Source organism: Anoplophora glabripennis, unplaced genomic scaffold (genome assembly GCF_000390285.2).
Source record: "Anoplophora glabripennis isolate ALB-LARVAE unplaced genomic scaffold, Agla_2.0 scaffold5, whole genome shotgun sequence".
Taxonomy (NCBI): domain Eukaryota; kingdom Metazoa; phylum Arthropoda; class Insecta; order Coleoptera; family Cerambycidae; genus Anoplophora; species Anoplophora glabripennis.
The window spans coordinates 1,546,406-1,573,904 of record NW_019416525.1 but is presented as its reverse complement, the minus strand read 5'-3'; the positions used below and the strand labels follow the sequence as shown (position 1 = coordinate 1,573,904).

The window sequence follows — 27,499 nt, the reverse complement described above, 5'->3', positions numbered from 1 at the left end:
AATTAGTTAAACTCATACTTCAGTCTGATATTTATATATAAAAAAATAAAAAGAAAATAAATTCTTCACATAACCAATTGAATATTATGAAATTAAGAATAGGAAGACTACATACAAATTATAAATCATTCATGATCAATACATCATGTGTACATATTTATAGAAAAAAAAAAAAAAAATTATATGTGTACCAAGTAAGTATTTTTACATGTCTTCTCTAGTAGTATTTGGAGACCGACTATGAGATCGACTTCTAGAAGAGTGAGTTCTAGATCTTGATTTAGTTCTAGAACCATTCTTTTCCTTCAATTTTTCAAGTGGTGATCTAGACCGTGATTTTGACTCTTTCCTAGTTTTAGAACCAGAAGTAGGACTTCTTGAACGAGACTTGGAACTACCTCTGCTTCTTGACCTGTCAAATAAATATATAGCGCTTCTCAAAATTTATAAAAAGTAGTTTTACCTAGAACGTGAAGCGGACCTAGAACGAGGTGACCTTGATCTGCTACCGCTACTTGATCTTGATCTACTTTTGCGTGATGGACGATCTTCAATAAGTTTTATCTTCCTGCCGTTTAGTTCGGTGCCATCTAGCTTGTCCATAACATTCTTCATATCCTTGTATGAAGCAAACTCCACAATTCTGCAAACAGTTTTAGAATTGAAGGTCGACTATTCAAACGATACATTTTATAATATTTTACGGAGTAGTCAGTGAATGAAAAGGGTGTCAGTCATTCGACTTCAGACCCGAAAGATGGTAAAATCATCATGTGAGTATATTAATTCTGTGAATGTAAATATTTTTAAAAGGAACATACCCTTCGTTACGTCTCTGTTTATGGGCATCGGCATAGGTAACTTCTCCGGCTTGGCGCATATAATCTTTCAAGTCCTATATTGGGGAAAAAAAAAGAATAAAGTTCATATTCTATACACGAAAAAACATTTGTAAAACAAGTTACCTGACTTGCGACAAAAGGTACAAATTCCAAACTTAAAAAATAAAAATAAATAGTTTTGTAAATAAATCTAAATTGAAACATACTTATTCCTTTATTTTAATTACACTTTGTCCGCGACGAGAGGTATTTTAATACGATTGGGTACAAAAAAAATTTTAAAAGGGCAGTTCTGCAATTATAAAATATAATACCTAAATTTAAATGTCGGCAAATTAGAAAATATAATTGATTTTTTACAGTCCGCCAAAGAAAGTGGATGTTAACATAGTTAATGTATAAGACCGACATGAAATTAACGACATTGCATTATTTCTTTAGAATGAACTGTATAATCAGGACCTTAGAAATAGCACACCAAAAATTGTACTTAAATAACAAATGAAAAATGAAGTACAATTTATTAGTTGCATTCTATTGGAAAAACAAAACTGTTGCTATTGCCAAAGTTCCAATCAATAACGTATGTTATTTATCCATGCTAATGGTGAAAGCAAATGAAGAGATCAGACAAAGTGTAATTAACGAGAGACTGACAAAATTGCGCGTCATGCTAGGGCATTTACCTGAGGCATTGTGAATGAGAAACCACATAGAACCAATGGAATCAATGGACTGGCGTAATAACTGAATCGACTGACTGCCACTCATTTGCAAGGGTGTACCACATTGATTGAGCATAGAATAGGCCTAGAGAAACCACACGCTCCGTGGGAAATGGGTGCTCTTTACAAAAAAGTATTTAATTTCATATATTCACTTAAATTACAATATAAAACGATACCAAATTCGTGACAGTTAATGGTTACGTGCTAGTTTAATGGCACTCTCTGAGCATATGGTTACCTGCTCTAGATGCCGCTGATGAGGCCCCCGTAGGCCAAAACAGGGCGTTCCACTATTTAAATTTAGTATTTCGCAAAGTGCCATACGCTTTCGTCAGTGTTAACGCTCAACTTTAGGGAACGATAAGGAGATGACCGGGAAAAACCCATCTTCGGACAGAGCCTGGGATTGGTTGGATCTTCCAAACGTCTTAGCCCTGGCTTGGTACGTCCACGCCTCATTGATTGCTCAAAATGTGGTTACACATCGTTGCTCTCTCATGGTACCCCCCGATTGCCTCAACTATGGACTGCAAGTCACACATCGGACGAAATGCCCCATATTCAATCACTGGCCTTGCTCGCTCTAACTCTCTTTTGGTTTTTGAAAGTAACAGGGATTAATAGTAATGTTAAATCAAAAAGTGACACATGGATTACAAAACTGACATCTTAGCCTTCCTAAAAAAAAAAAAAGAAATGGAGATTCATTTTTTAGATCCATGTGGCAGTTTTTTGTTAACAAACTATAGTAGGTATGGGACTCTTACCCAAATACATGTACATGCCAGGGTTTTGTCGATTTTTTTTCAACTTACCTGCCAGCTGACTCTGCTAGACAGATTATCAACGTAGACGCGATACCTCGTTCTTTGCGGTGGACCATATCTGATAGGTTAAACAAATATTAGTTTAAGAATCATCATAGAAAAAAGATGAGAGCGCTTCAAAGCAGATTAAGAATAGAAGACCTACTTTTCGCGAGTATCTCTGTTACGTGGAGGTCCTCCGTAACCTCTCGAACCACCCATGCTGCCCCTCCATTGGTCGCTTCCTCTTGGCGTACCCCTAGCACGTTCTACGGATACCCTGAAAACCAATATATAAATAAAATATACAAAAAAAATAAATATATATATATATTAGCTGAAGATTAGATTAATCAGAACGCTGGGAAAGAGTCTGTCATGTTTTAAATCAGACCCGAAAGATGTTGATCATCATAGTAACAAGTCAAAAAAATATTTATCTACCCCAAATCAGATATTATGTTAACGATACTTACTTTTCCCCAAGTAAATCTCTTCCGTTTAGCTCATAGATGGCATCATCTGCGTCTCTGTGATCATCGAATTCCTATAAATCATTCAAGTAGTAATGAAATTAATTCAAGTATGTGAAATTATGTTTTAAACTTACAACAAATGCAAATCCATTTTTCATTGCGACTTCTTTAATTCTGCCATACTTGCGGAAGAATTTTTCAATATCGCGTTCTCTAACACGATAAGTGAGTCCACCAACAAATACTCTGGTTCCCATCTGTAAAAATAAGTACATATCTACTTTATTTTTAGTGACCTAGTTAGCCATACTCAGACACTGATTATTGATCTACATAAATTTATTTTAAAATGGCAATAGTAGAGCATAAGAATAAGGACCTTGTGAAAAAGTTTAATTATAAAAAAATTGCAAACAATTCCTTCCAAACGTACTCACCTTCATGGATATAATAAATTTGGTGTTAATTAAACAGCGTTTAAGATAGGTATATTTATAAATCTACTATCATTCGGGCAGTGTTAAAACAATATCAATGTACCATTAAATTTTAAACATATGGCGATTAACACAGAATTAAATACGTAAAACACTTATGTTTACCGAATATATCAAGAATGCTCTATCGAATTTCCAAAAAAAGTTGTAAGTTCTAATTATTAGTGAAATATTTGCACGTTTCTTTTACGCAATACAAGCACTCAACAAAATACTAAAACGCCCTAATTTATTGCCCTTTCTAAAATTGTAGAAATGGATAAGAATCGAGATTAAAACTTTGTGCGCCTGTGTAGAACAATTATGTAACCACCTACTAATCTATACGTATACGCTACGAACAAATTCTAATATGGACGTTGCGGTCTCTGTAAATTTTCATTTTCTATGCACACCGCCATCTGTTGGTGGAGCAAGAAATTACGTTAAAACGGCGCTAATTTCAAATGAACGGGATGTTTAATTTTGATAAAAATGCACCCGTCAAACCTTATATCACTATAATTGCACAGGAGGTTCCATTTAAATAATAAGCAAAGTATCATGTATCTTAAAAAAATACAATCCGGCAACAATCGTTTTTATCAGGTCCGCCGTATTGAACTAAATTTTTGCTGTACTTTAAGAGGTATCAAGGTAAATTAAAATAATAAATATTAAGTAAGCTATTGATCACATTTTATACCATTACAATCATTACATAAATTTTTAACATGTCACTCAGATAAAATAAAAATATAAATAACATTGTACTTTATAACTACGTATGGATGGACATATATATAGTTTTAAAGTAAGTAGTAACATATAAAAATGTAATACTAATACTATCGAAAAAAATTATTATTATTATAAGAGAACAAATTAACGAACAAAATCCATTTTTAAAATTAAAAATTAAAAGCTGTATTACTCTATCTTTTCCGTAACCTCATCAAAGAAAGCTAACGAGGTGGCACATTCCTCAGTTTTTATTGTTCCATAATTTTTCTGTAAAATGTCAATAAATTAGATTGATTCGTTATTAAAGAACTATACATACTGGTAATTCTTCAATTGACTTGGAAATTTCTTTTAGTTCCTCTTTTTCAGGGCTAAAAACATCAAATATTATTAACACGATTAAAAAATAATAAAGGTTAATATTTCATACCTTACGTGCAATGGATCAAACATCCTTAATACGGAACGACTCGGTTTATTCATTCCCATATCTAAATGGCATTATTATATCAATACATCTTCAATGTTAAATATATAAAACTACAGTTTTATTATATTATTAATTACATTACTAATAACATGTGTTCTAGGGGTTAAGACTGCACCAAAATGTGAAAACTCAAATTAAAATATAAAAAAATTATATTATTTGAAAATTGTTCGGTGTTAATAAATTCGGTATAAAATAACCTTGTCATTGCACGATTTGTCTTGCGACTTACACTTTAAACAAATAAGGTAGTGGCTTTATTTGTGGCGAAGCCGTAACACCCATTTCTACTTTAAAAATGATATTTCTTTGGAAAATCCTAAACGTTTTCTACTATAATAGCAATCTGGTCTAGGTTTTACCTTGTTTATCGGTATTAATAGGGCCTGGTCTATGAATATCTGCCCATTGATTTGCCATTAGTTTTTCTAATTTCGATACAGATTCACATTGTAATTCTTTTTCGTCATTCTACAAATAATCATCAATAGGTTAATTACAATCTACTCTACATGAACTCTGGGATCAAGTATATTTATCAATTTATTATTTAAATAAATTGTTAAATAATTTCTTTCATTTCACTCAAAGTTATATTAAATTTAAGAAACACCACCAATTTGCAAAAATAAAAATATTTTATTCAAAGTTTATAATTAATTATACAGTGTTTCTCAGAGTAGGTAAGGGTATAGGTAATTAGTTTTACAGAGGTTGCGCTTTTTTGACTACCCCTAACACGAAAAGAAAAATAGAACACGGCATAACAACTCAAATGGTAATTTCTTTTTTAAAATATTAAAAAAACATGAATACGACATAAAATTTAAATTATTTTATTGGCACAAAAGCTACAAGGTGATCTACGCCACTGAATAATTTTTTAACCGTAAACTTTTATAAAAAGAGTGTAATTTATACAGCCTCAGGCCATTGCCAAAAATGGTACATTTTTTTAATTTCAACTCCCTGTAAATCTAAAATTAATGGCTGAATATTTTTAAACTTGCTTAAATCACTTTGCATATATTGCTAAAAGTTATTTGAAATGGTAATAAGGTTTTAAAAAAATAATAATAAATTTAAAAGGCTTTATAAGAAAAAAATTGTAATGATTATATTGTTGTCCAATATCTCATAGAAGTAATTTACAGGGATAAATAAAAATGTTCCATTTTAGGTAGTACTTTCTTAAATCTATTTTTTTGTGTTGCAAAACCGTAACAATTCTCTATTTTATTAACAATACTGGTCGAATTCAAAGAATATGAAAAAAAAATCAAAATAATTAATGTACCTAGTGCAAAAATCGAATTTCATATCGATTTAGGTATTCGCACAAAAGATAAGATATATGAAAAACAATAAAAAAACTTTTCTATTCGTTTCACCAATGCGACCTTGAAATATTGTTGGTATAAAAACAAATAATGTCCAGTATTTAATTCAAGTTTCGTGAAATAATTTAAAATTACGTGTTTATTTATTTTTTTTTACAGTGAAAGAACCTCTCTGTTGATAATAACGTTTTAATTTTGATTATGAAAAGAATATATAACACAATGTTTTAACTGTTTAAAGGCAAATCATGTCTAGAAAATTGTAAGATAAAAAACACATTTCAAAAAATATGCAAAACTTTTTCATTCGTTTCAGAAATGCATTCATGAAATTTTATTCGCATAGGAAACAAATGACGTCCTGCATTTAGTACAAGTTCCAAAAGTTAACTTAGAAAAATGTAAAATAAATCAGATAAAATTGTTCTTACCATTTCGCCTGGCACTCTCTTATACTTCTCTAGACTATATGTTAGGAGGAAGGTAGTGTCGGGAAAAAGTAACTGGGCACTCCGGCACTGGGGAGTGGGCACTGGGCAGAAGTGTGATGAGTAGAAGGACTAGAGTTGGTTATTCCAATGTCCATAGGAAGGGAAAATCTAAAGAGAAACTCAATTTGGCAGGGTAGTAATTTGTTGGTTGAGTTCATATATCTAAAAATTGAGAATATATTTTAATTTTCCATAGATTTTTCATAAAAGGTTTATGTTGTACATAATTGCTATAATTAAACAAGGAAATAGGTTTAATTTTAATAATTGGTAGATAGGTTCGTATGTAACTTGTTAAATATAATTTTTATTTGGGAAAAAATATAGAAGTTCAATTCAATACATTTTTTAAAAAAAGTTAATAATATGATAAATTAAAGACACAGAAGGAATTTATTAAAATGTGTCTTAAGCCTGAATCAGTTTTATTTTACATAGAATTAGGTATGTACCACCTACTTTATTTTATAGATTATTTTTATGTTTGTATAATTTATTATCTTAAGTTTACAACTTCGTAGTAGAAATGCAAAATTTTACTTGAAAAAAACTTGAAAATGGCTCAATTTTCAAACAAAATAAAATAAACTTTTTTTCCTAGAAGCAATAAGATTATGTAAATATTAAATTTTCAAAATATCTACTGATATACAGAAATTCTGAGGTTCTAGGAAAGAGTATCTTCCAGTAGCTCCGCCACATGTTGATTAAAACCCTTTGTTCAATGGTTGACAATGGAATTATTACCTTTTTAATTATATTATTTGGTACAAAATACATTGGTATGAAATTTCGACACCCTATACCAGTTCAGTGAATTTTTATCTTTAATTATTTATATCATTAGCTCAAGTTTCATCAATCTCAGAGATATAGCAATAAATTAATGTGGTATATTTTTTTCAATTTTGACACCCTGTATATTGGAAATGGTTGAGATATCAAAATAAAACAGGGACACCCCGTATATGTGTCTTTTGACGGGATTTCACATTTTTTAAATTTCATATCAGTTTTAATAAAAACATTTAAAATTAACATGTTATCGCTACACTGTGGCTACACCACACAACAACTCTGAGAATAGCGAACTTAACCCTAATATAACTAACATTTCTGTTTTAGGAACGTACTCCTGCAAGATCAACCTTGAAGTTGTTTTTATGTCAATTGTCAAAATATAAAAATTTTGAGTGAGGTTAGGCTAAAAAAAATGAATATTGTAAAAATTATATAAACGGTCAACAGTTCTATTTACGTATAAAGCTGGTTATTGTTCAAAACTAAAATTGAATTACAATGTCAAAGAACATGCGGAATAGTTTCGATAAAACCTACAAAATTCTGCCAGGTAAGTTATAATAGCCTATTAAATCTCGTGATTATCGTTTTATCTATTATCTTGATTCATTTTAGACAACAAATTACTCGTGGACCACTCGGATGTAAGACCAAGCACCTCAAAACCAATACATTTACGCAGGGTCGAGAGAGCGCTCAACCTGAACATGTTTTTGAAAAATATAAACAACCAACTAATGCTGAGCAGCGACTCTGATGATTCAGACGATGATATCCCAGATATAAATGATGCAAACATTGAAAATATACTTCGAGGTAAGATGTCACAAGTACTTTGTTAGTTTCTAATATTTATTTTATCTATAGAGTCTGAACCACATTCACCAAAAGAATATTACAACTTCAAAAATGTCTCTTCCAAGAGAAAATGGTTATCCGATGTTTTACAAGAGAATACAGATAGTACGCCGGAGGATGTACAATATAAGCACATCATAAGGATGCATTCTTACCAGAAAAACCTGCGGAAGACCAAGGAGGTGATAAAAATACTCTTATTACTGTTATAATTTTTTTTACATGTTGATTTTGTAGAATTTCAATAACTATATGTTCTATGGTGCCGGATTGATAAGTGCTGTAGATCACTACCCAGAAATAGAAAAAAATTTACCCGTACACATAAAGAAAAAGGTTATTAAAACAGAAGATACTTCCAAATCACCTTTGTATCATCCAGAGATTTTGGATGATATACCGGTAAATTACACTTGGTTTTTAATTCATTGTTTGTTATAAATAAATTATAAATAGTTAATCAGCCAAACACTTTTCAGTTATTATATACAAAATTTTTAGGATGAACCTTGTTTGGACTTAAACCTTCAAAATGGAATAGAGTTCCAAACTATAGAAGAAATGGAAGACACGAACATGAACACTGACTTTACTACAATTCCAGTTTCCATGCATTCTGTTTCCTCAACTCCACAATTAAACATGAATATACCAAAGAAGAAAGCTAAGCGATTCAGAGATGAAGAATCACGCAAGAAATGGGAAGATATGATGACGATAAAAAGACGCAAACTATACACCAGCATCGTGAAAAAAGAAACGGGGAAGCAACATCGCGCTAAGATGAATAGGCATAAGGAAATGCTTTTGCAGTGCAAGAGAGTCGCGACACACTGTGTTAAGGCAGCACGACAGAAAGCTGTAAGTATAAATAAACATTATCCTACAGACTGATTTAAAAATGTTTTATTGTTGTGTTTATATTTATTGGTCCATAATTTTTTTTTTTTTGTAGTTGCAGTCAGCTAGGACAGTGAAAGAGCAGCAGTGGCGAATGAAACGATTGGCTAGGGAAAACATAGCATACTGGAAAAGGTCGCGACGTTTCGACCGAGAAATCAAAAAGAGGTTAGAAAAGGAAGCAGAAGAGCAACGGAAAATCGACCACGAATTGGTAGAAGCCAAACGACAACAAAGGAAATTAAACTTTTTAATAACGCAGACTGAACTTTATGCCCACTTTATGTCGAAGAAATTGGGTCAAGTTTCACCTGAGGAACAACTAAGGATATTAAGCCAGTTGGACGAGGAAGGCATAACCAAACTTAGTTGTGACACATACGATAGGTGAGCTCCATTTCTTCCTATATTGAAGTTTATTTCTTTTTTGTCTCGTGATAACTAACTATTTTTTTAGTGAAACGATGAAGGAAAAAGCAAAGAAAAATGCACTTGACGCATTCCAAAGCGAGAAAGCTAGAACAAAACACTTCGACAAGCAAGCAAACTCATGTTTAGGCGAGTTCGATTCTATAGGTGGAGAGCAGCCGCAACCGGATATGTTCAGAGGTAAACTGAAAGGTTACCAGTTGCGCGGGATGAATTGGTTGGCTAATTTATATTCCCAAGGCATTAGTGGAATTTTGGCAGACGAGATGGGACTGGGTAAAACTGTACAAAGTATAGCATTTCTGTGTCACATAGCTGAACGATATTGTAAGTTGAAATCTTTTCGTAAACTAAATAATTAATAAATAACGTTTCATTTCTATATTTTCAGCTGTTTGGGGCCCGTTTCTGATCATTTCCCCAGCTTCAACGCTCCACAATTGGCAACAAGAAATTGCGAAATTCGTACCAGGGTTTAAAGTCGTGCCTTACTGGGGCAACCCAAACGAACGAAAAATCCTGCGTCAGTTCTGGGACCAAAAGGACATGTACACTAAAGATGCTAGCTTCCACATTGTTATAACCTCGTACCAAATCGTAATAACGGATATTAAATACTTCAATAGAATCAAGTGGCAGTATATGATTTTAGATGAGGCTCAGGCGATAAAAAGTACTAGTTCGATGCGTTGGAAGACGTTGCTAGGTTTTAGTTGTCGGAACAGATTGTTGCTGAGCGGTACCCCGATTCAGAATAGTATGGCCGAATTGTGGGCTTTATTACATTTTATCATGCCAACACTCTTTGATTCCCACGAGGAATTCAACGAGTGGTTTTCAAAGGATATCGAGAGTCATGCCGAAAATAAAACGGGAATTGACGAAAGTAAGTGCAACTTTTTTCATTCTAGATAGAATAGAAATCGTAATGGTATAAATTTCAGAACATTTATCGAGGCTTCATATGATTTTAAAGCCATTTATGTTGAGGAGGATTAAGAAAGATGTTGAAAACGAATTATCCGATAAGATTGAAGTTATGGTGTATTGCCCGCTGACTACTAGGCAGAATTTGTTATATTTGGCATTGAAACAGAAAATTAAAATTGAAGATTTACTTCATTACACTGTAGGGGGCGGCGACTCACATGTCGTGGACAAAAATTTTACTTCTAATTTGATGAACTTGGTGATGCAATTTCGAAAGGTAATGTATACAAAATTATTGTTTCTTCTTAGTAGAGAACAAAAGTCTACAAAAATATTAATTCTGTGGGCTTCGGATTTCAAATAAAGTTATCTGGATTTACGAAATATACTCACGGACAAATAATTTGTAGAATTTACTTGTGCATTTTATAACGACAAAGTCGAGTGATAATATCGCAAATTCATTATTTAGAAGTTGAACTACAAAAATATTAAATATGTGTAGATAGCCATGAAAAGTACAAATTTAGAAAACGAAACATTAATACTTTCCAAGTAAATAGAAATAGATAATTTTTATGTATATACCACCCTTCATACATTTTTACAATTTATGTGACCCCCCGAGCTTATGCAACCAACATTGCACGTTGTTCGTACCTTCGTATAAAAATTACGTCACGCATATTAACGATACGTTTACAATGAACAATGACAAACCGTTACATATATGCTCGAGATAACGCTATCCGCTGATTGGTTGAATAGAATCTCGTGAAAAATGGGGGGCGTGGCTTGTCAAATAAAACCGGAGCTCCGTTCCTACGACAAAGGAAATAAAATTACTGCTCCAGACAAAACTACCTGTCCCGTGGCTTCTAAAAATTTGTGACGGTTCTGTATTTGTAAATTAAATTAGATGTTATTCGTTGGTAAGCGCATCACTTGAGAACGGCTGTATCGATTTGGCAAATTTTTTTTTTTTAAATTGTTTAGGATTTTTTTTCTTGAAAATGGTGTGGTTTTCGAAAAAATTTTATAGAACCAAAAATTGTTGAAATTATGCAAAGAATATGTTTTTCACAATTTTTTGAGAAATTTTTACATTTTTCAACTTTCGCCGTTTTTTGAAATCAGGAAATCATCCAAAAAAATTTGAGCGTATCCTCTAATGATTGATGAAATCAAACATATGAAGAAATAGATTTATCGTAATAAAAATAAAATAATAAAATTACAAAAAAAAACATAAAAACGAAAAATGATTTTAGTTTGTCGACCTTCACGTTGGTAAGAGTTGGGCAACACATCAATCAGAAACGGCAAACAGGCGAAATCAAAAGATAGCCCATTCAACGAAAAAAAATTTTTTTTTATAGTTTTCGGGATACAATATTGAATTAGCCAGTACATTTTGAACCTAACCACACATTCAAGCTAATAAATTGGAACTTCATTACATGAACCATGTTTTTTTTCCAAATCCGATGAAATTTGAATGAAATATTCGTAAAATAAATTTTTCCACGACAATGAGGGTTTCAGAAAAAAAATTATTGTTATTTCTTCTGCTTAGTAGAGAACGAAAATCTACAAAAATATTTTTACGTAGAGTTGCCAACAATGTCGTTTTTACATGAAAACTTCGGGTTTCGCGATCATTCTGCGGGCTTCGGATTTCAAATAAAGTTATCTGGATTTACGAAATATACTCACGGACAAATAATTTGTAGAATTTACTTGTGCATTTTATAACGACAAAGTCGNGTCGTTTTTACATGAAAACTTCGGGTTTCGCGATCATTCTGCGGGCTTCGGATTTCAAATAAAGTTATCTGGATTTACGAAATATACTCACGGACAAATAATTTGTAGAATTTACTTGTGCATTTTATAACGACAAAGTCGAGTGATAATATCGCATATTCATTATTTAGAAGTTGAACTACAAAAATATTTAATATGCGCACAGAGCCATAAAAAGTACAAATTTAAAAAACGAACAAATAATACTCCAAGGAAATAGAAATAGATAATTTTTATGTATAGAGCCTTCATAAATTTTTACAATTCTTGCGACCCCCGAGCTTATGCAACCAACATTGCACATTGTTCGTACCGTCGTATAGAAATTACGTCACCCGTATTAACGATATGTTTTCAATGAACAATGACAAACCGTTACATCTATGCTCGAGATAACGCTATCCGCTGATTGGTTGAATAGAATCTCGTGAAAAATGGGGGGCGTGGCTTGTCAAACAAAACCGGAGCTCCGTTCCTACGACAAAGGAAATAAAATTACTGTTCCAGACAAAACTACCTGTCCCGTGGCTTCTAAAAATTTATGACCGCTCTGTATTTATAAATTGAATTAAATGTTATTCGTTGGTAAGCGCATCACTTGAGAACGGCTGTATCGATTTGGCAAATTTTTTTTTTTTTAATTGTTCGTAATAGTCCGAATAAGGAAAATTCGGGAAAAACTGAAAGTTGTTTTTTTTCTGAACATTGTAGTTTATCAAATGAATTTTTTGTTTTGTACGTATAAATTTTATTTTTCTTACATACCTTCATTTCATCCTTTTGACCTTTCGTCTTCTCGATGTTAAGCCTTCATTGTGTATAAAATTATAAACTGATACGGACATATTGCATTTTAATAACCATTTCTTGTTTTTAATGGCCGTATATCTTTCAGGTCTGCAACCATCCGGAGTTATTCGAGAGAAGAGATGCTAAATCTCCTATAAGTACTCCACCGCTGCAGTACATCATACCGCGTTTAGTATACAACGATAACGTGAGACAAATACTGATGTTGTATATTCAGAAATATTTTGTATTTACTCCCGAGTATATCGCTAATGCTATCGATAGCGGCTTCTCGCAGACAATCTTTAACTTTTGCTTTGCCTTGAACCTATCGTTTGACGATCTCTATAAAATTTTCCAAGGAGATGTATTGCACAGGCAAGTTTTTACTGTTGTATAAAAAAAATAGATATCGAAAGTGTCTTTAATTTTTAGGTGGCGTCACTATTTCGAGACTGAAAAACAGGACTATGTCCAGCACCACGAGCGTTTTTGGAATCCTGATTTGTATAATAAACCGTCAATTAGGTTGAAGTGTGATTTTAAAATGAACAATTCGCAAATAGAAACCAGCAACGTCTTGCTAGATTTAGTTTTTACAAGACGTATTAGGGGAAACAGAGTTATTTATACCCATACTGATCACGTTTATCATTCCATGCCAGAAACCGTAGAGCATAAAAATATTAGGTTGAAAAATAAGGAGGCTAGCACCGAGGATGAATCTATAATAGACGTTGTTAATGAAGATGGATTGGTAAGCGATAATTATAAGACGAATGGAATGTAACAGTAGTTTTTTAAGCGGTTCGTAAATAAGGTTTAATTTTTTATTTTAGAAAACACACCAAACCATTTCCGTGAACGAGTTTCCTTATTTGAAGAGACGACCCCAAGTGTTCAAGGATGTTAAGACTGAACTGCCTGCTTTTTTGTTTTATAATATGCCAAAAGTAAGTACCCCTCAAAAATAATACTATTTTATAAATCCACTAATATATATTTTTTTGTTGTAGGTTGCGACGGCCCCCGTAGGAATGTATTGTTATTCCCGTAAGGCGGCTTGGGACCTGAAACGGCACATAGACGACTACAGTTTTAACTCGTTAAATCACTATTGGTCACGAGCGACAGACAATAAGTACAACTTCAAGTCGGCGGAGAGCTTACACCCGCGACCGTTTAATGGCGTCGATAATATTCGTCCTGCGCACGGGTGGTCAAATATCGCAATACCGGATAAGGAGAGCTTGGTTACAGACTCCGGCAAACTCTCGGTACTGGATGGCCTTCTCAAGAGGCTGAAGGAGGAGGGGCACAGGGTCCTTATTTATTCACAGATGACGAAAATGATAGACTTGTTGGAGGTGAGTGGGAGTTGGATGAAATAAAACGTCAATAATTTTTGGTTGAATATTTTTTAGGAATATATGTGGCACAGGCATCATAAGTACATGAGACTGGATGGTTCATCGAAAATTTCTGAGCGAAGAGATATGGTTGCCGATTTCCAGGCCAGGACCGATATTTTTGTGTTTTTGTTATCAACTAGAGCTGGAGGATTGGGCATCAATTTGACGGCTGCTGACACGGTTAGTAGAGCATGCTTTTTCAAACAATCGGTTCTTATTATCTTGTTATTTTTAAATATTCGGTGCAACACACCGATTTTTTATTTTCTAAGTCATATTTGAAATATAATTTATTGGCGCACTAAGACTGTAGATATGTGAATCCAACAGCTTACAATCGCTTATCAGAATGGATTGAGATCGTGCTGGCGCCGACACTGTGCAGTTGATTCTCGATTTTTTGCATATTTCGTTTTAAAATACGAGGATTCACAAAGTTAAGTTGACGCAAACAACGTCAGCAGCAAGTGCGCACAATTTTTCATCGTTTCAAAGTTATTGGGTATTAACCCGTTAACGCCTGAAGGGACGTATTTTTTTTTTCATTTTTCAACGGCTGCAGTGACTCAAAAAAGATCGTAAAAAAAAATTAGAAATTACCATGTCCGACGTAAAATCATCTGAACTTTCAGAATCGGTGATCAGATTCCTCGAAAAATGTAACTGGAAGTCACTATATGGGGTTTTTCCAAAAAAGTCCGAATATTTCACTTAAAATTTTTTTTCAAACTGGATTTCCACGTTGAAATCAGATGAGGAGTGAAAATATTGTGGAATACGACCCGAAACTGCAAGATGCAACTACAGAAATATTTAATGTGTGCGCAGAGCCATGAAAAGTACAAATTTATAAAACGAAAAAATAATACTTTCCAAGTAAATAGAAATAGATAATTTTTATGTATATATAGACCCTTCATAAATTTTTACAATTCATATGACCCCCGAGCTTATACAACCAACATTGCACATTTGGGTTTCGAGATCATTCTGCGGGCTTCGGATTTCAAATAAAGTTATCTGGATTTACGAAATATACTCATGGACGAATAATTTGTAGAATTTACTCGTGCATTTTATAACGACAAAGTCGTGTGATAATATCGCATATTCATTATTTAGAAGTTGAACTACAAAAATATTTAATATGTGCAGAGGGCCATGAAAAGTACAAATTTAGAAAACGAAAAAATAATATTTTCCAAGTAAATAGAAATAGATAATTTTTATATGTACACCCTTCATAAATTTTTACAATTCATGTGACCCCTGAGCTTATGCAACCAACATTGCACATTGTTCGTACTGTCGTATAAAGATTGGGTCACTCATATTAACGATACGTTTACAATGAACAATGACAAACCGTTACATCTATGCTCGAGATAACACTATCCACTGATTGGTTGAGTAGAATCTGGTGGAAAATGGGGGGCGTGGTTTGTCAAACAAAACCGGAGCTCCGTTCCTGCGACAAAGGAAGTAAAATTACTGTTCCAGACAAAACTACCTGTCATGTGGCTTCTAAAAATTTATGACGGCTCTGTATTCGTATATTATATTTATTTAAATAATAATTAAATGCTGTTCTTTGGTAAACGCATCACTTGAGAGCGGCTGGACTGATTTGGCAAATATATTTTTTTAATTGTTTAGGAATTTTTTCTTGAAAATGGTGGGGTTTTCGAAAAAATATTATAGAACGAAAATTGTTAAAATTAAGCAAATATGTTTTTCACAATTTTTTGAGACATTTTTACAATTTTCAACTTTTGCCGTTTTTTGAAATATCAGAAAATCATCCCAAAAATTTTGAAAAAATTGATGAAATCAAACATAGGAAGAAATAGGTTTATCGTAATAAAAATAAACTACAATAAAATTCCAAAAAAAAAAACATAAAAACAAAAATAAAACTAATTCGTCGACCTCCACGTTGGTAAGAGTTGGGCAACACATCAATCAGAAACGGCAAACAGGCAAAATCAAAAGATAGCCCATTCAACGAAAAAAATTTTTGTTAGTTTTCGGGTTACAATATTGAATTAGCCAGTACATTTTAAACCTAACTACACATTCAAGCTAATAGATTGGGACTTCATTCCATTATCCATGTTTTTTCCAAATCCGATGAAATTTGAATCAAATATTTGTAAAAAAAAATTTTCCTCGACAATGAGGGCGTTTCAGAAAAAATTTTATAGAAAAAGTTCTTGAAATTCATCAGAGAATACGCTAAAATTTTTCAGAATTTTTGGAATAATTTTTGGATTTTTCAACAGCCAAATTTGAAAAATGTAAAAACGTACTTGAAATTACTTATTCGATAGCTGAAGTTAGTGCCCTTCACGAAAATTGCTGCTGCAATGCAATAAACATAGCTCTGGACCTATTTCTTTGCAACTGCATTAAAAATTACAGCAGCTGACCAAAAAATCGTCCCAGGTTGTGCGTTTCATCAAAATTGGTCCAATTTTTATTGTAGGCTATTATAATTGCCCATTGTAAATTATCTTTTAATTTTTAATTTTTTTTTAAATCGATGTATGTTTTGCGAGATTCCTGCAGTCATTCGTATTCTGAAAATTGTAAGTGGAAAGGTGCCTGTATTAAATTACAGATTTCTGTATTTTACATAACGTAAATACGTTTAGCTTCCATGCACTAGATGGCGCTAGGGACCAGTGAATAATACTGGAATAGAACGGATTTTTAGGATTTCACAGATTTATTTTTAAAAGTAATAAAGCATTTTATCAGACCATTTTATTTGAAGTATTTTCGGTTTTATTTTCAGAGGATGTATTCGTATTTAATTATTTTGTTTGAAATATTTAATTTGCAACAGAGGTATTAAAATAAAAAGTTCTCATAATATAAAATACATATTTAGAATCTGCATTCATTCTATACATGACGATGAAGATAAATGTATCTCATTCTTGATAAATAATCCTAAAATTGTTGGGGATTATTCTTTAAAATTATTAAAAATCATAGTAAGGCTTGTGTCATTATGTTGATCAACAAATATTTTTTCACAGTTACTTTTGCTGACGGAGGTGCAGCATTACAATAAATATTAATACTGTGTAATATTTATAGTTTGTTTAGTGGTATTAGTTGAAAATAATTTAATGTCGTTAATTATGGGAGAACTGTCTTTATCATGGCCAGCGCTGATAGTTGTTTTTATGCAGTTGAATCGTCCCTAATTGGTCACGTATTTATGAATTCTTCGCATGCATTTTTCTTGTCAGTCTCAAAGTGGCATATTAATAATCCAATTTGTCGCAATGCATACCTGCAATTTGCAAAAATTGTTTCAAGATAACAAATTCCTCCCTTCCGGAGAAAATGCCGTGTGAATGTAACAGCGGTGACATTTTCTCATTGTTTATATAAAATGTTACAATCTGAGAAATACGTAATAGTACTCGGTACTTTATTAAAGTAAAAATGCATTCTGAATATAAAATACGTTAACAGAAAGTTTATAATGGAACGGTCTTGGAATGCGAAAGTAGTACCCGTTCTGGAGAAGAAAATAAGCACCTTGTGACCTTGTCAACTGTAAATTTTTCACAAACTACTAATGCGTTGGCACGACAAAAATTTCTATCGCAATGACTTGTAATGATAACAACTATAGGGCATTTTTTCAATTATAAAAACATAATTAAATTATGTATTACCAAGAAATATTGTTATATATTTAGATGAACAAGGCAAAATAATCAAGTTTCATGGATAATTTTTTTAAAATATTTTAATTGCTCCGAGATTCTAACTTTGGTAAAAAAAAATTTAGAGTATAATAAAAAATTGTTAAGCTTACAAACATAAATCGCGTAGGATTTTTATCCTATTATTGTTAGAATTTTTCTAATATGGAATTCATTTACTAAATAAAGTTAAAGTTAAATAAGTAATATGAAAATTATGTTTTTGTTTGGTAGGTACTGACATTGCGATATTCATTATTTATTTTTTGCTCTAAAAAGTGTATATTTCAAAATTGTAAATCATTGGCAAAGTAAGAACTCTACTGTTTAAATATGTTTCTATAAGAATAAGAACTGGAAACGCCAACATGCATCTTGAAATACACATTTTGTTTCTTGTGAAGAAATACTTGTTTTTGAATAAATTCCGCTGCACGCCCATGGTTGGAAAGATAGTTATTTGTCCCGTACAAAGCATGCACACACACGTAATGTAAATGCGCGACAAATTCTACTTAATTATAATCGACTGTATCGGGTAATACCTATATAGGATAGAAGGCGTGGGAAAATATGTTTATTACCTTGACTTCCATACTGTTAACTGCATGTAACCTTTTTACGAACAATGCATCTAATCCTTGGTTTAAAATCTTTGTTTTCCCTGCAAATAAAACATTACTGCTTAAAAAATTCATTTTTTTTTATAAAGCGCTTCGCCGTTTTTCTTTACTTTCAGTGTAAAAAATCGTGTTACGATAAAATTGGAGGCGTATTCCCCTCCCACGATTTTTTGTGCTTCCTTGGGAGAAAACGAAATATCGTAGTAACGCACGAGCAATGTATTTTCTTTTAAGAGACTTATCTAACACAGTCGAATTGTTCCTTCCGGTTCAGTAAGCTGGAAAAGAATTGTTCGCAATGAAAGAGCGCAAGAAAATAGGAGTGAAACTCCTTTTTTTTTCGGTTTATTTCTGTTTGTTACGCGACGGTCTCAATTTTTTCTTTGTCTGCTCGCTGTCCCTTCGGGGGTATTTTTAACTACGATGTTTGTGAATAGACGGTTCGCTACCGATTTATGATTTTACTACGTGGCTGAACACCATTTCCTTCGGCTAAAAAAGCGATAAATGTCCGGGAAATGTGATATACAACGATAAATTCAAACGTAATGTGTTGTCAATGCCCAAGCAGAAATTAATTGTAGCTATAAATTAATTATTAATATCCAATTTCGTTTCAATTGTAATGCTGAATTATTACCATCGATTTTTGTGGTTGAGGCCTTCAATTAAGGCTTTGGTAATAACTATATAGGTAATTACTATGATAATACGCGAAATAATGGACGCAGTGTGTTTGCAGGTGATACCTCGGAAATATTTGTTTACAGACGGCATACAGGGTGATACATACTTAAGTGTCAGCGGTTAATATGTAATTTGCATTTCGAACCATACACTCACGCATACAATTATTAGAAATTTCAGATATTAGTAATTAGTGATTTATAAATTAATAAAATTATTTTGACAAATATCCTTATAATATTAGTTATTTTTGGGGGCGTTTTCTTCTGAACTAAAAAAATTGCTTTCCGTCTTGTGTGAAAAGACGTCACGGCTCAGTGTGTTAGGGTTCCCTAGGTCCGTATGCGAGTTAACCGCATTTTTTCCGGCAAGCAAAACCGTCGATGAATAATGAATGAATTGGACACGGCATTGACTTTAACAAATTATCAAACAATAAATATGTTATTTGCGATCGGGTTCCCAAGTGCGCCGCTGTGTAACGGATGTCCACGTACTTCGACAAACATGCTGGGAGAACCGTCGTGAAAAGTTCTCAGCAAATCCGTAGCATACGTCAGACTATTCCGATTCCGCCGTCCACCTCCTTATTCACAGGCCACTAACAGGTAGAGGTAGGCGGCACAGTGACGGACTCCAACCAATTCACCCTCCCGAAAAATCCCTCAAGATTTCGACGAAAATTTAAGTATTTAAATATTAGAAAAACAATAAAATACAGATAACAATTTGAGAAATCTCATAAAAAAAAATCCAAAAATTATAGTCGCACCGATAAATTCAATTTAATGGAATTTAATTTTGTGAGGTCATCTCTGATGTAGAACAAATCTCTTGACTGGGGCTTTTGGTGGACAAATGGGCACGTCCGGACCTGCGCACGGTTACAAAAGCCGAACAAAAAATGCTTTGAGACGACTTTACTTTATTCGCCCGCAGAATCGGTGGTATGCAAATAATTTCTTTATATTCCGAATTCTCCACTTGAGCCGAAGTAACAGGCCGCCACTGCCGCCAGTTACCTTTGCATTTTGACACAGCTGAAATTTTTTCGCATGTTTCACATCCGAGAGTATGCCAAAACTCTAATGGCTCTCACAGAAGAGGAGCCATCTAATGTAAGTTGTAGGTTATATTAATGGGAATAAAAATGATTAATTCAAATAAAATTTAATTAAAATAAAAAATCGTCTTCCATGAGTCACCTTGGAGTTATTTTTTTTATCATTTGAATTATGCGTTAACGATAAATATTGTAAATTCCTAACTGCAACATCTCGAGTAGGTAGGTGGTACAAAAGAAAATGTTTACTATTTTTGTACATTCGAAAGCAAAAAATGTTTTTCCTTCAGGCGAGCGTAATTTAAATTTTTTCTAGCTCTTGAAATTATTTCTATATTTTTGTCAAATGGTGCCTACTAGAATAACTTTTTGGAATTAATTAGTTCATTTTCCTTTGATTTTGCCGCCGCGACAATTTAGATAATTGAAAATAGTTTGTTGCGCTCTAACACGTGTAATTTCTAGATAATATAGGCAGAAGGAAAGAGTGAGAAATGGCCTAACATTCGTAAATTCCCGGAACAGTAAAGCGGTCATTACTTCAACACGTGAATGTACTCCTTGAAGTGGCATATCAAATGACAGATAGGCAAGGCATTGAAAACAACTCGACAGCATCTCTATAGGAGTAGCTAAATTGTTCTTGAATAATATACCGGAAGAAACGAGTAGTGTAATACCACTTCCTGCCTTCCGCACGTGTGGGATCACGTATCGGAGATCTGGAGTGGCACAGCAACCACTTCTTGGGAATCGTCACTGCCACGAGGGATAACACTCCCTTTGGCCCTTCGCCCACCCCTTATTTCAGCCACTAAAACCTCCTTTTTGAAATTAATTTAATCACAGTCGCACTTTCACAATTACGCATTCGAAACGTTAGTAATTTTTTTTTGTTTTTTAGATCTCTGTGCAATTCCTTTTGTTTGACGTACAAGAATTTTTGCATTCTCATTTATGTGGATATTAGTTAATCGGTAAATATTTGCGAAAACGTTTCTCATTTTGTTGCATCAATAAAATTGAAGGCATTATATAACATTTACATATAATGAACGCATCAATCGGGTTACATCACAAATTTCTAACGTTTACTTTATAAAAAGAATGCACCTCTCACTCGGGAGCTCTGCAACTGCGAAATGATTTTATTAAACACACCAGTAATAAATCTGTTGCTTGAAGATTCTTAATTGCACTGAAATTACTGGAAATATATAAAAAAATAATACTGTAACCTTTCACGTTCGAATAAGTATGAATTTTACTGCACTTTCAAAAAAATAATTATAATACGAGCAATAATAGGATTTAAAGCCGATTTTTGATTAAAAAACTAACACTCTGTGTACAAAAACCGGGCAGATATGTGTGGTATTTAGTAAATTTAGGTTTGCGTTTTTGAGCGTGGTTGTTGGCGTATTCGTCACTTACGATTAAATAATTCAATGCCTGAATACGTTTATATGGCGATTCTGAGAATTATATTGAATTTTAATACAGTACGTTGGTACGTGATGTAACCCGTGTGAAATTTTTCAGCCAACATTAATTATTAAATTATTGCGAGAGGCCGCGTAGGCATATTTCTGTGAAGCTGTAATGCATATCATTTCTATCAGAAGCCGGGATGCTGCTTTGTAAACGCATTTCGCCTATTGCGGCGAAATTAAGATAAGAGCGTAGCGGTATCGCAAAAAAATTCTCCTCAATGTTGGCAGCGCTTATGCGAGCTGCTAAATTTTCTATTCCGTTGTTTTAGGTGATTTTTTATGACAGCGATTGGAATCCCACTGTAGATCAACAGGCTATGGATAGGGCCCATCGTCTTGGTCAGACGAAGCAAGTCACGGTCTACAGACTGATTTGTAAAGGTACTATAGAGGAAAGGATTTTACAAAGAGCCAGAGAAAAAAGCGAGGTAAACTTTGCGTCGTATCTCTAATAAATAGCAACATTTTCACTTGTGTTTTTTTAGATTCAAAAACTGGTTATCAGTGGAGGTAACTTCAAACCAGACACCCTCAAGCCTAAGGAAGTGGTATCGCTTTTGCTCGACGATGACGAATTAGTACAAAAATGTAAGTCGCTTGGTTAAACTTGGTTTTAGGGTAACGTTTCTTTGTTTTAGATCACTTGAAGATCGAAAATCCCCAAGAAGATAAAGGAGAGGACAAGAAAAGAAAATTGCCTTTCAAGGTAAATTTAAAGTTTTGTATATTAATATTTTTGTACAGTCTACAGTTTAAGTGAATCGTCTCTTAAAATTTGTCTACATACTCAATTAGCACCGTGTATTTTAATCAATTGTTACGATATTTAAAGTACAACAAACAAAATTGTAATAAACTTTATAGCCACAAATTTTTTCCGATGTTTTGATCCAATGTTTTTGTCTTTTTTCCGTACGTTTGCTTGTTCACAAAATTGTGTAAATCGTAAGATCTGCAAAAAATAAAAGCGCGAAGTAACAGCTTATTTAGCATTGAACCAAAACAATGGCGGCGGACTTTGACGAATCCCGGTGTCACCGTTGAGAGACCGAAATTACCCGCCGTCCACAATTACGGTGCGTCAAGCCTTGTTGTTTTTGCTTTCCAGACAATACCTGCCGTACCTGAAGCCAAGCGTCTCAAGCAAGAGTCGTTAGATAGCTGCTTTGAGGAGCAACCCACTAGTAGCAATGGGAACGCTGTGGACAGCGGTCCCAACAGTCCAGGTAGCGTCCACTCAGCTGATATTTTGACGGATGATTTGACAGACACCTATAACGACGATGCCGACTCGCCAATTACTAACAGTGAGTAATACTTTTTCCAGGTCCAACGTTTCAAAGCGTTCTTTGAAAATTTGCCACTTTATACACAATTGTACTTGACTTTCCGTAATAAGATAGGACTTTTTCCTGTTGCAGAATACACTGTGTACAATGTGTACGGTTCGACGGTGAAGCCGCGCGTTCCTGGACGTGGAACGTCGCGTAGGGGGCGGCCTAGGGGATCTAGAAGTCGAACTGCAGGCCTGTACAGAAATTATTCGTCGGGAGTAGCCTCATCAGCGTCCAGCGGGGTGTATTCAGCTGGTGAGTACGAAAATTTATAAAAACCAACCGATACGTGCGTTAGTAATTTTATCAAAATTTTTTTTGTGTTGGACTACCTTCGCAGGGTTCTATTTTTTAACGGTGCGCGGTTATTTCATATGAATACAGTCCTTTAAACCGCAGTACCTGCAAAAAAACTTGAACACGCCTCTTAGACCTGATTTCAATAGATTTCCTAAAGGATATCCGCCAGATGGGGGCATAACCGGACTTAAAATACACCTTCCCGTATGTAGGACATCATAATAGATGCAAGATGGTTCAAATAACTAGGCAAGGCGGGCTAAATGTATTATAATAAATAATGATTTTATCAACTCCCTTTAAGTGATTAGATATACAGGGTGTTTTGCAAAAAGATACTTTAAACATCGAATAATTTCCGATTCATCGTCAACCTATGATTTTAGCATACAGGGCGTCAAATATCTACGATTTTTTTTATATCAAATTTTAGCGTTATCTTTTCCAAAATAACAATGTATTTAATACATTGATATTTGGTACAGGTAAGTTTTTGAGCTTGCTAAATACGCCAGTTTTACTAGTTTTTTACCTTCTGCTAGAGGTCGCTAGCTACGACGTTACTCAGTGACATTTCTCGACATGGCTCTTTTGAGGTTAGGTTTTTTACGATATATGTCGTATTTTTACATAAAATAAGACGCTCTTATTGGAATCGATCCATATCCGAGAAAAGCTGACTCCTAAAATCAACCAACTTCTACTCCGTGACATACAGGGTGTCCGGAAATGATTGGGCCATGATTCAAAATTAAATAATAATAAAACAATTTAAATCTATTTATCTTATTACAAATTTTTCACTTGTTTAAAAAAGAATACCATTTTTATATAAACACAGCAAAAAACCTAATCTCATAAAAGTTGTCATAAAATACGGCCAAAATTTGATCATAAAAATCTTATTTTTTTAATGTACACCCTGTATATATTCTATTTCTGTGGAATTAAAATAAAAATAAATAAAGGTACTCCTGGACAAAATTGTTGAACTATTTTTAAATTTGTTCAGAAATTAAAACCAGATGTCAGTTTCCACAAATAATGAATGTCATAATCGGTTTGATTCACAATTAAAATATCTAATAATGTATTCAGTGACGAAGATAATATAATTTTTTAACTACTCATTAAATTCTGTATAAAAAGTGTTTTAAAAAAAACACTGGATTTTTTATTCCCTTTTTTGTTTTCTATGCAGTTGAATCGATTGCGAATGTACAGGGTGAGTCAACGCTGTGGCAAAGTTGATTTATCGCTAGAATATAATTGGGGCAAAATATTTCAAAAAGGTTCGTGTGGGGTAGCAAGAAATGCACATTTTAAAAATAACTTTACTTATACAGGGTGATTCGTTTTCGGAGGACTGACCAGTTTTATTTTTTTTTTTTGACACATTACCTATTACGAAAAAGTTGCATAATTCCATGCAAAATGTAAATATCCACTCAAATACAGGGTGTCCCATTTAAAAAAACTTTGGTCAGACCCCCAAAACGAATCACCCTGTATAAATAAAATTATTTTTAAAATGTGCATTTCTTGCCCTCCCCCCACACGAACCTATTTTGAAATATTTTGCCTCAATTATATTCTAGCGATAAATCAACTTTGCCACAGCGTTGACTCACCCTGTATATGAGGGACGACTTTTTTTTTCTTTGCGTAATTAAATGGGGAACATTTTTTATATTTCTGACTTCAATTTAAAATTATCATCATAACTATTAACAGATTTGAAGTCTGTGCACTCATTGAGGATATTACAAACTTTTCAGATCCTGTTCCTACAGATTCGGCCTCATCGATATCTTCGTCTCAGTCGTCGCCTTCTGGTACCTTCATGGATGTACCGATAAGTACAAGCAGCGGTACTGCCCCACAAGTACCCACAGTACGGCGAGGTCCAGGTAGACCGCGTCTAAAGCCGGGTGGTCCTTCGAATGCGGGATCAAGGGGTACTTACAGACCTCGAAAACCCGCCAGGCCATTGCCAGTACCACTGCCGTCAGATGGTACCAACTTAAACAGCTCAAATGCCAGTACTAGCAGTACACAGTATTCAAGTTACTCTTTTTATGACTTTCCGGATGATTAAAATAAGAAAATCATTTTTTTATCTTGAATTGGGTAAATCCAAGTTCTGGTTTTTGAGAGTAAAACCTGGTTTATACCCGAGTGATACCTAACGGCATACTTACAGCACCATGTTCCTTAAAATTGTTTCTATTTTAACATTGTTGTACATTTGTATATATAAATGCAACGCTGTTAGGGTTGCTTTAGGCCGAGTTCAGGCATAAGCCTGGTATATTTAAAAAAATACTATTAAAAGAGCGTCAAATTTTCTGTTTTTTTTTGTACGCATGATGTAATTTTCAAAAATACCGTAAAATAATATGTTCCATTTGATCTGTTTTAAATGTATAAAACATGTATTACTATCCACCTATTGAATATTGTTGTTCAATTTCAGTAAATTTAATTCTGTTAATGAAACTGAAGGAGAAACATATTGTCTGATAGTCGTCTTTTGTTTGACAAAACATCTTTTTTTTTACAAAGATTTTTTAATTAGCATAGGTAAGATGTAGGGAGTCGTAACATCCAACACCAACCAATAATATTATAGTCTTTGATCAAAGTAAAAAAATCACAACACCACACAGTACTGTAATTCCATGGGGTTGTGGTTTTCGTCAAAGCTGGTGATGGCATGTTAAGACCTGTCTCTTTCCTCGATTTTCTTTTAGAAAAAAATAACTATAGGTTTTTTATTTATTTAACTTGGCCAGATAGTATTCTTTGATTCAGTATTTATTCTTTGAATATATATTTTTTAATCTCTGACAAATTATTATCTGACTAGGTGTTTACAATTGTTTTATACATTTAACATATTTATTTAATTTCCTATATGTACCTATATATTTTTAAAAGTTTGTTGAATAAATATTTTTGCGATATTTTGCATTTTTATTCCAAATAGTTCTTCCGAACACCCTGTAGATCCTGGTAAGGAAAGGCCGCTTTGATAGCGAAGCGTTAAGAACTTAATACAATGCTTTTGTCTATTAATAGCACCGAATTTGATTGGAGCAATGGAGCACGATAATAAGTTATTGATTATTACGGCTAATTTTTAAATGAGAAGCCACTTCAAAGTTCATGGACTTACAGCAGACAAATTTCACTTGAAACACTGAGACAGTCGCAAGAGGTCTAAATCTGACTGAAGCCCAATGGCGCCGTCGATCATATAAAATTAGTTTTATAAAAGGAGTGTTTAGTGTCTCGTATATCAACTAAAATTGTGTTTCATTGAGCAAATTTTAAAATATTGAATTGAATGGTATCATTCAAATTTCATAACTTTTATGCATTCCACAGATGGCGCCACTTACAGCTCGCGGACATATATTGCACCAAGATTAGTAGGACCCGCAATATGATATTGAACTGCCGGTAACTCTTTGCTATAAGGGGGGGAAGGTTTCGTATTTTAACGATCTCAAAAAAAAAAATACTATATTAACATATCTAAACAGTTCTTTACTTTTCTATAAAACAAAAACTCTATTGTCGCGGTAGTGGAATTCGTCGGCCAAGACCTGTTCCCTCCCCCCAACCCTGCCATACTAACTATGGATATCATGATTTTATGTTCATCTGATGTCGACGAGATGTATGTGTTGCCATCTATCGGACCACTTTGAACTAACTTTTGTTAAGAAATTTTTTAACTTTTTTGTTTCGCTAAGAAATTTTTATACATTTTTCTTTCGCTAAGAAATTTTTAAACATTTTTGTTTCGCTAAGAAATTTTTAAACATTTTACTGTTTCGCTAAGAAATTTTTAAACATTTTACTGTTTCGCTAAGAAATTTTTATACATTTTTCTTTCGCTATGAAATTTTTATACATTTTTCTGTTTCGCTAAGAAACTTTGAAACATT

At 33.3% G+C, this 27,499-nt stretch overlaps 3 protein-coding genes across 4 annotated transcripts; 1 reads left to right on the top strand and 2 right to left on the bottom strand.

The window, feature by feature from the left end:
* Positions 1–28: 28 nt before the first annotated feature.
* LOC108907501 (serine-arginine protein 55) lies at positions 29–3,648 on the bottom strand. Of its 2 annotated transcripts, XM_018711228.1 has the most exons (7): positions 2,987–3,127; positions 2,853–2,923; positions 2,543–2,656; positions 2,386–2,455; positions 822–895; positions 464–643; positions 29–412 (listed from the first exon to the last, which is right to left on the bottom strand). In XM_018711228.1, the coding sequence occupies exons 1-7, from the start codon at positions 3,125–3,127 to the stop codon at positions 205–207; spliced, it is 858 nt and encodes a 285-aa protein (XP_018566744.1). In that variant the 3' UTR covers positions 29–204. The 2 variants fall into 2 exon arrangements, with proteins under 2 accessions (XP_018566744.1, XP_018566745.1); XM_018711229.1 differs by lacking the exons at positions 29–412; positions 464–643; positions 822–895 and adding exons at positions 1,533–2,248; positions 3,290–3,648 and having other exon boundaries at positions 2,987–3,109.
* Positions 3,649–4,041: 393 nt separating this feature from the next.
* On the bottom strand, positions 4,042–6,406 carry LOC108907417. Its single transcript, XM_018711085.1, has 5 exons — positions 6,334–6,406; positions 4,925–5,033; positions 4,503–4,563; positions 4,392–4,443; positions 4,042–4,339 (listed from the first exon to the last, which is right to left on the bottom strand). The coding sequence occupies exons 1-5, from the start codon at positions 6,334–6,336 to the stop codon at positions 4,259–4,261; spliced, it is 306 nt and encodes a 101-aa protein (XP_018566601.1). The 5' UTR covers positions 6,337–6,406; the 3' UTR covers positions 4,042–4,258.
* A 1,190-nt stretch (positions 6,407–7,596) lies between these two features.
* On the top strand, positions 7,597–26,471 carry LOC108907522 (putative DNA helicase Ino80). Its single transcript, XM_018711256.1, has 20 exons — positions 7,597–7,744; positions 7,810–8,010; positions 8,062–8,234; positions 8,290–8,454; positions 8,554–8,913; positions 9,008–9,339; positions 9,410–9,708; positions 9,773–10,267; positions 10,326–10,588; positions 13,013–13,284; positions 13,342–13,663; positions 13,746–13,859; positions 13,923–14,273; positions 14,331–14,498; positions 22,179–22,337; positions 22,395–22,497; positions 22,548–22,615; positions 23,018–23,216; positions 23,331–23,498; positions 25,322–26,471. The coding sequence occupies exons 1-20, from the start codon at positions 7,693–7,695 to the stop codon at positions 25,639–25,641; spliced, it is 4,584 nt and encodes a 1,527-aa protein (XP_018566772.1). The 5' UTR covers positions 7,597–7,692; the 3' UTR covers positions 25,642–26,471.
* The last annotated feature ends 1,028 nt before the right edge of the window (positions 26,472–27,499 follow it).